Source organism: Siphateles boraxobius, unplaced genomic scaffold, assembly GCF_051911475.1.
Source record: "Siphateles boraxobius isolate OS27281-9 unplaced genomic scaffold, OSU_SipBor_1 49, whole genome shotgun sequence".
Taxonomy (NCBI): Eukaryota; Metazoa; Chordata; class Actinopteri; order Cypriniformes; family Leuciscidae; genus Siphateles; species Siphateles boraxobius.
The window spans coordinates 988,305-1,000,577 of NW_027509130.1; the positions used below are offsets into that span (position 1 = coordinate 988,305).

General features: G+C 34.0%; 1 protein-coding gene across 1 annotated transcript; it reads right to left on the minus strand.

The window, feature by feature from the left end:
• Window positions 1-2,434: 2,434 nt before the first annotated feature.
• Window positions 2,435-9,379, minus strand: LOC143711170 (galactose-specific lectin nattectin-like). The gene is made up of 6 exons (XM_077202519.1): window positions 9,208-9,379; window positions 8,807-8,842; window positions 5,893-5,972; window positions 5,307-5,441; window positions 2,693-2,801; window positions 2,435-2,585 (listed from the first exon to the last, which is right to left on the minus strand). Exons 1-6 carry the CDS (start codon window positions 9,263-9,265, stop codon window positions 2,527-2,529), a joined length of 477 nt encoding a protein of 158 aa, XP_077058634.1. The 5' UTR covers window positions 9,266-9,379; the 3' UTR covers window positions 2,435-2,526.
• Between the last annotated feature and the right edge of the window lie 2,894 nt (window positions 9,380-12,273).

A 12,273-nucleotide genomic window follows, 5' to 3' on the forward strand; every position in this document is an offset into this window, starting at 1 on the left:
CAGAACTCATTAAGAAAAATTTACCTTATTGATTACAACAGAATATGATTATACAGTATACTATTTTCTGCATTATCAATATAACCCAAAACATATCTTAAAAGTTGTTCTGATCCAAAAACTTTAAATTAACTTTGGACACACAGACATCAAGAATCAGCCTGTGATTCTCACAAATGGTGACAATTATAAAGGATGTTGCGGTGCATTCTGGGTGCAACCAATCAAAACTCATCCATGGCTCCCATCATGCATTGCGGTATGAATAAATTATGATCTGAATTTTCTTAGTAATTTCCTTTACCTAATTGAATATTCTGTTTGTCACCATGGTTGAGACTCATACATTGAATATTGATGTCTGTGTGTGCCTAAAATAAAAAGTTTCTTTTTTTATCAGAACAACTTAAAATAAATCATTTAGATTATACAGATAAACTTGGATTATTTTCTTTAGAATCTTTGTGATACTGTAATGATCAACATGCTTTCAAGATAAGAGAAGGCTCTAAACGAGTTCAGTATCATCTGATCTCCTTTGCTCTTTGCTCATCTGGCTGTTATAACTCAATTACAACAGTCAAACAAAAGATTGAGTAAAAATTGAAAGGTCACCTGCCCAACTAAAACAAACACTGATCTCCCTAATGGTGACAGAAAATTTAGATTTTCTCCATCAGTGATTTTGCTTGTTATCATCAGGTGTCTTCAATAATGCTCAATCATCACTCAATTAATCATTTAATTAGCTCATTAACTTTAACACATTTGATTGTTAATTTAACACTCATATTTTAACACTTTAACAATATTGAGTCTGGAGCCAAATAATCTCCCATGAGAGTTCATTTAACAGAGGAGTTTTTGCTGTGTGAGTTCATGGGTGGAATAAAAATATGGCAGGAATTTTACTTTCTGACCCTGGATTTGACACCTCTGCCAATATATCGGAAAACATTTGGAATGGGTCAGACATGATTTTGACCACTTATTAAGTTTTGTTTAGTAGAAAGCCTTTCTTTAAAGTGAATTTCGTTTTGTATAAATTGTATCTTCATTTTAATCAATGTTTCATCAACAAATTGACTGGATTAATAATAAATAAATAAGAAGCAATTATAGCAGACATATAATCAGGACATGGAGGCGCTCGCGCGTGATCTGGAGCGCGTCTCATAAATGAACCGAAACACAGCAATACTTGCCTCACAGTCCTGAGAAGTATATCTATAAAAAGCTTGAAATGTCTACATTTAAACAAAACAATAAAAAACGAAAAGAAATTGGCTACTCTCTGCGTATGTAGGCTAATTCGAAGGGGGCATTTCTCTCTATAGCGCGTTCACTACTGCGAAGATGGCGAGGCAGCATAGTCAACTTTCTCTCCCATATTTAAGTAATTAAATCAATATAAATATGTGATTAAACTAATGGCTTAAATGAACTACTAATAGTCGACTAGAAAACTCACTCATTTTGAGGAATGAATGAACATAAACAAACCTCTGTTCAGAGCGTCGCCGTGTTGGATTGCGTAGAACGTTCACCGAATTCTGATTAGTCGAGAGGATATCGCGTTTAGGCTAAAAATAGGTTTGGCGCTTACCGCGTCTTGGAAATAAACTGCATCTTGCAGTACATTTTAAACAAGGAAATATAGCGATTTGGCATGAAACGTTGATGGAGCAGTGAATAGGTTCGGCTACACAGCAAAATGACATGACAAACTCATTTTTTTTTAAAATGGCGTTTATCGCGTTTTGGAAAAGAGCTCTTCACATATTGAAATTAAGTAAGTATGCGGTTTCGGACGCAGTCACCCACACCATCCACTCAGCCATCAGCACCAGCTCCGCCCACTCGTTCATCATCACCAGAATTCTAATCACCTTCACCTATTCACCCTCATCAGCCTCACATATCAAGCCTGCACTCCCTCCAGGTCACTGTCTGGTCTCGTCACACGCTACACAGACTCTTCCTGCTCTCACCAGAGTTACCCAGCATTCCAGTACATGATCTTCATCTTCATCCTCCTCTTTTTCAGTAGTCTGCAGTCTTCGGATCCTCATAACCTCCCTGCGTCTTCGTTCCTCGATCTACGTCATCCTCAACCTCACTTCCTTTATCTTCATTTTCGCAACAGTCAGCTAAGTCCTACCTGTCATCTAGAAATACAATCTTTCACCTGTTGTGTTCTGTTTTGCTCCCGCTCTGTACATAAACTCTGTTTACATCCACCGTCTGTTCCCTTCTGTGTTGTGACACAATTTTGTACCAAAGAGGGTACACACCCTTGTATTTTTTTTCTTTTTCTGAGTGTACAGCACTTAAAGTTCCCCTATTATTACAAGCCCAATTAACCACTTTTAGTGCTAACAGGTGACACTAAGTCATTAACTTATCACTCACAAAAAACAAAAACAAATTAACCTTTTTTTAAAACCGATTTATTACATCCACTGAACATTTCTAAAGGAAAGTAAAGTAGCTTGTTTCTTCCACATTGATTTTTCTTATGCTGGTTTATGTCACACACACAAAGGGCATCTTTGCCCAACATTTGTTATCATTCCAGTTGCCATCTGTTGCAAGAAAAATACATGTTTTTATAATTTGTGTATTATGAAAAAAAAGGAATGAATGTTTATTTAGATAGGCTAGTTTATAAGCATTAACAGTAGTTACTTACTGTCATCGTTCATCTGAAGGCAGTGCTCATTTCCATGATTATTGGGCTCTCCATGTGCCCATATTTGATAGTTCATTTTGGATCCATCACTCCAGAGCCAATCTCCCTCCTGTGAACAGAAGAGAAAAAAGGACATTGTGTTTATGTCCACAGCTTACAAAGCTTAATGTTATCTTTATTATTCTAAAAGAGGATTCCTCGTGAACCCTAACCCAATCTCCACTTTAAAAACGTCAGAAATCTAAACAGAAATGAATAGAAATTATTTCACAGAAAGGCAGGAAAGAACATGTGAAAAATATTTAAGACAGGGCTAAATTACTCAATCATATCAGCCATCTATTTCACAACAAGTTTCACAATAGAAACACTCGAGTATGACATCATCATGGTGAGCGGTGCCCATCTCATGGTTGCCAATGCCCTAAACAAACTATTATAAAAAAATATAAAAACTAGTGGTGGGCCGTTATCGGCGTTAACGTGCTGCGTTAACGTGAGACTCTTATCGGGCGATAAAAAAAAAATATTGGCGTTAATCTATTCTCAAAGTTGGGTTGGGATCATAAAATAGCTTTTTCGAATATCGTTATATTTTCGCACAATTCCATGTGTAGCCTAGTATATTTGACATAATTGACGCCACGCCTACTGTCACAGATCGCGCAGCAGGGTATTTTCCTGTCAGGGACACAAGGTGTATACTTTTACATGTTACGTTGGGCGACATTCCTCTCGTTACTTTATTTTCATGCAATTACATGTTGTTAAATTAGTTTATTCCAAGCGCGCTGTATCTTTTTATGGGCATGAGCGATGCTCAATTTACAAATGAATCACTCTTTTGAGTCTTTATATCGTTTTTACCTCTTGTAATCACTGTCACGTCCAAGTACTCTGAGGGCGCGGGCGCTTCCAGCAAGCGCCGGAAAGCCCCGGAAGTGATCTCTCCCGCGTGTACGTCACTCATTGTTTACAAAGAGATTTCGGAAGTTTTACCTTTTACTGTGAAGATCCAAACATATTTAGATATACAGGAAATCACAATGTAAGATGATTTCGGTATATCAACAGACAACGTTGAATTTTTTTCACAACCATATTTATTTGAATCTCTGTTCTGTGTAAACAATGAGTGACGTACACGCGCGAGAGATCACTTCCAGGGCTTTCCGGCGCTTGCGCAGACAGAAGCGCCCACGCCCTCAGAGTACTTGGACGTGACTGTGTTTACAAGAGGTAAAAACGATATAAATACTGTTCGTTTTCTCACACAAACCGCTCGTTTCGTGTCTTAGGCCATCAATGTGTACTTACATTTACGAGTCATTAAATCATGTTTAATTTGGACTTCTCTGTGCATGCTCTTTGAGGTGGACCCCATATACCTGCATTATATGACAGACAAGAACGGTTTGACCCAAAAATATCAAAATTGAAAATACTGTGTAAACAAAGACACCTACATCTTGGATGCCCTTGAGGTAAGCTAAAACATATCAAAAATTAATTTCAAAGTGAACTATCCCTTTAAGAACATCAAGAGCGTTGGATGAAGTGGCCGTGGATCTACAGTTTAGTCTAGTAAAAGCAAATCTGCAAATGCATCATATTTTTGCCAGCGATGAAGATATGTATTGGTTGAACATCTTCGTATGCTGTCTGTGAATTAATGATTCCACAGGACGATACATTCGATTTAATTTCATTCAGGTAATACATTTTACAACCAAACAGATTATTCCGCCACGATAGCACTACTAAAAAGTATGACATTACCCGTCTTTTGGACATATACATTAATTTATAGGCTACAAAAAAACGCTTCAGAGTGTCGGTGCACTGGCAAAGGTTAACAGGTTAAATAAGCTACCATTGTGTACAGTTTATGAAATGAAGACCCGCCATCCCGCGGTAATGTGTGTGTATTGCGCAGGGGCATAGTCACACTAATAGTTTACATTGATTGAAAACTAATTTGTTTAAAAAGGAGGAGGCTATTGCCGGTAAAGGCAGGTTCACATAAAATCATTATGACATATGACATTATTTTTTGATCCATCTGGTTTGGTGATGCAAAAACGGACTGTAGCTACGTCATGCTTATTGTTTTTTTCTACTTCCAATTAGCCTACTATGTTAAAAAAAATGAAGAAAACATGTTACTTGTTCAATTAATAAACAGTTTGTTTGATGACAAATCACTAAAGATGAAATTGGCCTCCCTTTCTGTCATTGTGAATGTGTGTTTTTTTATTATTATTTTTTAACTATATTCGACTTTTGCTCCTCTATTGTCGAATGGCATTTTTGGCAGAAATTCACATACGCGAGGCGAACTATTCTCAAAGACTTACTTGTAGTCATTATTTGGGTAGCACACATATTCTGAATGCCTTCGGCAGAATTCAAATGAGCCATTTTAATCTAGATTAATCTAGATTAATTCCAAGATTATTGTGAGATTAATCTAGATTTAAAAAAATGTATCTATGCCCACCTCTAATAAAAACACATCTATCTTTATGCATTTTGAAAAATGTGTTAATGTAAATTTTGTTTTAATGTAACTGTAAATGCCTAGCACAAAAAGCATGATAAAAAAAGTGCATACATTAACAGCATCATGGCCTCCGATCCAGGCGCCCGTTGTGGTGTAAGTTGTGTCTCTAACCAGGCGCTGTAGAAACATGTACTCCTCATGGCTGTGCACAGAAGCAAGGTTCCCTCTAAAGTGCAAACAGGTTTTCTGGAGAGGCGGAGACATGAACAAACAACACTATTTATAAAATTAGAAAAATAATGTGTTATTTTAAATTAATTTTCCACAATCTGTGACATGCCTTGAATTGCAATTTATTATTTTACCCATGACGTCTAAAATCTGCCTTTTGAGGTGCCTACTTTTGTAGAAAAGGTTATACTTGTATATAGATTAGATATAACTAATCTATAGTTTAAAATATAAGTATATAAGTTATAATATAAATTATAAGTTTTTAAGTGATCCTAACACACTATCATGATAACATGACATTTGTTGTGTCTGTATTTTCCAAGAGCTCCATTGTAATTTATTTACAGTTATTTTCCTGCGATAATTGACAGTTGCCACAGATGTTAACAGAGCTTAAGTTGTATTTAACCAAGAATATATTTATATGATTTGTATGTCATATTAGAAGCTGAATGTATCATACCTCAGCCTCAATCCATGTTTGATGGTTATTGAAAAACTTGAAGCATCTAGATCCAAAGGAAGACCATCCTCCCTCACAGACTGTAAAAGGGAAGTTTTGTGTGTTATAATTTTATACCATTGTTTTACCATTAATGACCTTTAAATGAGACCTTTCTTGTATTTGAATTAATAACTTTAATTTAAAGGTACACTATGTAATTGTGTGGCCCTTTACCAAAAATTGGTTAAAAAACAAAAAGGCATGCGACATTGCTTCGGCTTTGCATGACAGTGAAGATGAAGGCGACCCTTCACAATAAATGCTTTACAGTGAACTCTGTTAGAGAGATACATATGACAGTTCAACAAAACACCTTTGATTATGTTCATGGCCCGCAATCTAGTGGTGAAATATTTTTTTTTGGCCCGGTGCCAAACTTACTGGATAAGAAATTAATTGGTGAAAAATGCAAATAGAATAGCCTGTTACAGAATTAAATTAACAAAGGATTTAGAAAAATATATTTTAACAAAGAAACTTTTCATGATGTGAAAAGACATTTAAGATTTTGCACTCTAGTCATTAATCAAATAAGTATATATATATTTTTTTTGCTTCTGTTCACATTAATCATGCAAACCTGTTTTTCAGTCAAATTGTCTTGCTTCCAAGATGCTCTTTAGAACATGCTGGAGAACATGATCATCAGGTATTACACACACTTGTGGAGAACATGATCATCAGGTATTACACACACTTGTGGAGAACATGATCATCAGGTGTTACACACACTTGTGGAGAACATGATCATCAGGTGTTACACACACTTGTGGAGAACATGATCATCAGGTGTTACACACACTTGTGGAGAACATGATCATCACACTTGTGGAGAACATGATCATCAGGTATTACACACACTTGTGGAGAACATGATCATCAGGTATTACACACACTTGTGGAGACCATGATCATCAGGTATTACACACACTTGTGGAGAACATGATCATCAGGTATTACACACACTTGTGGAGAACATGATCATCAGGTGTTACACACAATTGTGGAGAACATGAACATCAGGTATTACACACTTGTTAAGGTAGAGAAATGCAAAGGTTTTGGACTTTTGGACACACTGAAAAAAGTGAAACATCAGTGCAATTCATTCAAAATATATATTTACATTGGTCCAATGGAAAATTGTGATTTTTAGTTAATACCTTCTGTTTTCACTTTGCCTCAAAGTACGTGTTACGCCCTCCACACTAAAAAAAAATTATACTTTGGATTAACTTAAAAAATTGATGTAATTTGTTTCAACTAATTTTTTTTAATTTTCTCAAATTGTATTTATTATTTAATTAATGATTAATGATTTAATTATTTAATTGATTTAATTTAAAAACCGTAAATTTTGATTTAATTTCAAACCAAAATTTTATTTTTTTCCAACACAACATTTTACCTTAACCCAAAGTAATAATATCGTTTGTTACAAAGAACGTGTGTATTTCTTTTGCTTTGATACAACCTACACTGTAAAAAATAAAATCTTTAAAAAACGGTCAATGACTGTCAGCTACGACTGCCAAACAAAAACCGTAAAAATAAAGTAAACTATCCTAATTTAAATTAAGTGCAAATAACTTTAACAGAAATTTGATGTCACCATGATTGAGATCAGTGTTTGCTTTAGTTGGGCTCATGACCCTTGAGTTTTTAACATTAGGTTGTCTCTGGCTGCTTTAACTATGCTTTATTACAATATTTGTTATGGCAATAAATGCAAGAGAAAATATCAGCTGGTTTATTGATGATATTATAGTCGTCATATGGTGACCAGATTCACTGTCATTACAGTCAAATCTCTAAATAAATTAGCTGAGATTTTATTATATATAGATGGACTTCTGTTTTATATGGAGTCCTTTATTAATTTCATAAACTTGACCTTTGAAATATTGTGGCATTAGTATTATATACAATCTGAAATTTAAAAAATATTTATTATAAAATAAATGTTTTGAGCTGTTTTTTTAAGAGTATCGAGACATCGAGAATCAACATATGAATCTCAACAATGGTGACAATCAACAATGCCTTTTTGTGAATAGTAGTTGATCAGATTTGTTTTTTCATTGTCACCATTGTTGCGATTCATACGCTGATTCTTGATGTCTGTATGATCCTGTCAAAACATTTCCTGAATAATGACTTCATAAAATCTGAGTATCACAGCACTGCGGGATCTTATATAGCGGTATTGGTATGCAAAACTAACAACTAATATTTAACAATTTAATCAGATATAAATAAAGCAGGCAACTACATGACTTTTATCAGCAATAAGTGACCAAGATCTTCTGATCTGTAGTTTCTCTTAGATTCCTACAATAACAAATATATATCAGAGACACACAGTTAGAGCAGCCAGTGAATAAGTAACATTAATAACTAAAGGGTCAAGAGCCCGACTAAAGCAAACACTGATCTCCATCATGGTGACATCAAACTTTATTATTTTTTAGTAAAACATTCAGGAAATGTGTTAAAAAGCTTAATGAAGATTTCTGTAATAGTCTTTTGCACTTATTTAAATTAGGATATTTTACATTCATTTTATGGTTTTTGTATGGCAACCATTGCTGACAGTCATTTCTATCAAAGCAGAAAAATTACACACGTTCTTTGTAACAAACGATATTATTACTTTGGGTTAAGGTAAAAGGTTGTGTTGGAAAAAATTTAAATTTTGGTTTGACATTAAATCAAAATTTACGGTTTTAACTAAATCATAAATACAATTTGAGAAAATCTAAAAAAAAATTGTTGTAACAAATTACATCAATTTTTTTAAATTAATCCAAAGTATCATTTTTTTCAGTGTATACACACTGACAAGAGAAGTAGAAGACAAGAGAAGCCTTACCACGGCGATTGTTACTTCCAACAGGATTCGCTTCCACTTAAAAAGATGAAATGCTACATTATTAAAACAGAACTGCTAGTAGTATCAGCAGTAGTAGTGCTAATAATAATAATAATAATACATAAACTACAGATTTTTAATATGCATATTTGTTGTTTTATTTTATTGTCAACAAAAAATATATAAAATACATTCATAAGAATCAATAACTTTAGCTGATATAATTGTTGTTGTTTTATTGTCTAAATGTTGTCATAATAATTAAGAAACAAACTCAGGTTTACTTTAGTGCACATACTGTATTAGATCATTCTTCTGATTAGTCATTACAGAGTCCCAGGTGTGGTACAATTCATGTTAAAATAACAGTTATGATGTGAAATGTGGAATAATGCTCTTACCTGAAGCAGTCAAAGCCATGAGAAGACAGAGAGACAGGTAGACAGTCCAGACCGCCATTGTTTCTCTGAACACTGAAACAGAATTATTCAGAATCAATTATTACAAAGTTTTGTATTTTTGTGACACAAACCAGTTCAGTAGATCAATGTCAATGTCTGGATATTGCGTTGTGGAGTGGAGCCCTGGTTCATCTTTATATATACTGGAGGAGAGTGTGTTTATCAGCATCATCCATCACCTGATCATGTTCTCACTTCCTGTACAAACTATGCTTTTGTATATTTTGAACAACTTCTGTTTTAATATCATTATTGTTGTATGTGTCTTTTATGTGTTATAGAATAAATGAATAGATATTATTCATCTATTCTGCATCAGTGTGCATGTTTTATGTACAAAGTTTATACATTTCTCACTCTTCATAAGATGCTCTTTGTTCACCTGGAATGAACAGAGGATTGTTGCTGTCATCAGCAAATATGTACACTGTAAAAAATTCTGACCGTAACATACCATTTTCCATTAAGACTGTATTGAGATCAATTAACCATAGATCCCGTAGAAAGCAATGAATTCTGGGAAATATTTGTTGTTTTCAATAGTGTTGGTAACACTTTTGAATACTTTTCCTTCCTCAATGAATAACTAAACAGCAACAAATGAGTAATGCACTATTAACATTCTAGTAACTACCCACTAAACAACATTAAGTTCAAAAGATGTCTTTTCAACATTTTTTCCACAAAAGCGTACGTTGTAACATACTTGAACAACATATTTGAACACATATCCTCTTGTTATAACAAACACTTACAGCAGCCATATAAAAACTGACATCAAATAGTCAAGGCCAAAGAGCCCAACTAAAGCAAACACTGATCACCCCATTGGTGGCGTCCAATGAAACACATATCAACATCTAAATGTCTGTAAATTCTCACTAAGATCTTCTGTAGATGTCTGACAAAAATAGTCAAAGTATCTGTATTTTATGTCTGTGATTAAGAGCAGTGTCTGAGCCAGAAAGACTTTCCTTCAGATCTGGTTTCTCTCACGATCCAAAGATGTGTGATTTACAGATGCTAAGTTATCTAAAGGTGTGAGTGGTTTCTTTTATTTTCATATTTTTTTGATAAACACACACTGTCTGTTAGTTGCTTTGCAATTACAGATGGAAATTACGTTGAGACGAAATTAGGCCTACATTTATGTTGGAATTATGTCCACAATAAACCCATATTTGAATTTGTTTTTAAACTTGTACGGAGGTTCCATGAACGTCTATATCGGACGTGCAGAACACATCACCATACACTTTTGTGACAACGACCAGTGTTGGGGGTAACTTATTAAAAGTAACTTGAGTTACGTAATCAGATTACTTTTTCAAGTAACTAGTAAAGTAACGCATTACTTTTGCAATTTACAACAAAATATCTGAGTTACTTTTTCAAATAAGTAACGCTAGTTACTTTTTCACATTTATTGACTGACAGCTCTCCTGTCCCCATGTTGAGAGAAATAAAGTGAGGTGTTGTGTGCATTTGCATTGAACATGCATTTACTCATTTCACTTGCACAAAAACATTCAGTATTCCCCCAAATGAATAAAAACAGTCAAATGCAATCTCAGAATTTTGTGCAAAAGTTTTATAATTAACTATGTTAAATTACACAAATATACTTTATGTATTTAATCTCAGTTTATTAACCAATGTCTTTGCTGCTGACCTACAATGATCTAATTCAACCATACTAATAAGTAAAAATGACTTTAGATTAGGTTTAGAAATAAGAGTGTTGAACTTCCTTCTCCTGTATCCTATTGTTATTTAATCAAGAACAGCAGCAGCTGAAAGGTTTGTTTGAGCGGCGCCCTCTACTGTACAGTAGTAAATATTCATTTCCTTCAGCCTTAGGCTTATTCATTTAACTTTTGATGTGAAAGGGCCTTAACAATTGGCAAAAATAGATTGTTTTAGCTGTTATTAAAAAACAAACAAATAAGCCCATGCAGGTGAGAAAAAGTAACGCAAAAGTAATGTAACGCATTACTTTCCATAAAAAGTAACTAAGTAACGTACTTAGTTACTTTTTTGGGGAGTAACGCAATATTGTAATGCATTACTTTTAAAAGTAACTTTCCCCAACACTGACAACGACGTTGAAAAGACGCATTTTGCACAAAATTTTGCTTAGTGGGTACACAGTAAAATCCCTGCTGTTAAATTTAACTCTGCTCTGTGTTTATGGGAACCACCAGCAGGGTGTTAAAAGTAACACTGATGCAGTGTTAGAGTTAATGAGATATGTAAGTGAATAATTGAGTGATGATTGAGCATTGAAGACACCTGATGATAACAAGCAGAATCACTGAAGAAAAGAGAAACACAAGAACTACAACAGATTTCCAGAGATGAAATCAACTGAAGATAAAAGACAACATTAAATCTGTGAAGATCTCAGCAGAGGAGGTTAAACAACTCCATAAACAGAATTATCAGCTTCACTTATTAATAACTAGTCATTGAGAATTAATAGAGGTGTAGATGTTAATGTTTTATTGGGAAAAATAGGTTATGTAAGTGTTTCTTTTAGTTGGTCAGTCTGACTCTTGATTTTTTTTATGCAAGTTTATGGTCAGAAGCAAAGATAATCAGGTGATATAGTTTGAGCCATCATGACAAATGATTCACTAATCCCATTACTAACCAATAATGGTTATTTATTATGAATAGATTATTTTAACCAACATGTTTTGCCAGCATTGATCAGATATTATGAATCTTAAAATACATTATAGAGGATTTTTTTTTTTTTAAGGCACACACAAACATGAAGAATTAGCATTTGACTCTCAACAATGGTGACATGCTTCATGCAGCAATGCATGCTGGGAGCTACCATATTATAAAACTGTTGGCGCATAAGCATTGTTGTGATTCATAAGCTGATTCTTGATGTCAATGTTTTTCTCTAAGATTTCATTTCTTGCAATACATTTAGAAATTAAAATTCAGAATGTTTGGTCTTTGGTTATTGTCTATTAATAGCAAGGACCTATT

Coding starts and splice junctions, on each gene's coding strand:
- LOC143711170 (XM_077202519.1), bottom strand. CDS start 9,265: ATGGCGGTCTGGACTGTCTACCTGTCTCTCTGTCTTCTCATGGCTTTG. Junction 5,442..5,892: donor AAACATGGATTGAGGCTGAG/GTATGATACATT, acceptor CCGCCTCTCCAG/AAAACCTGTTTGCACTTTAG. Junction 2,802..5,306: donor GAGGCCATGATGCTGTTAAT/GTATGCACTTTT, acceptor TTCTGTTCACAG/GAGGGAGATTGGCTCTGGAG.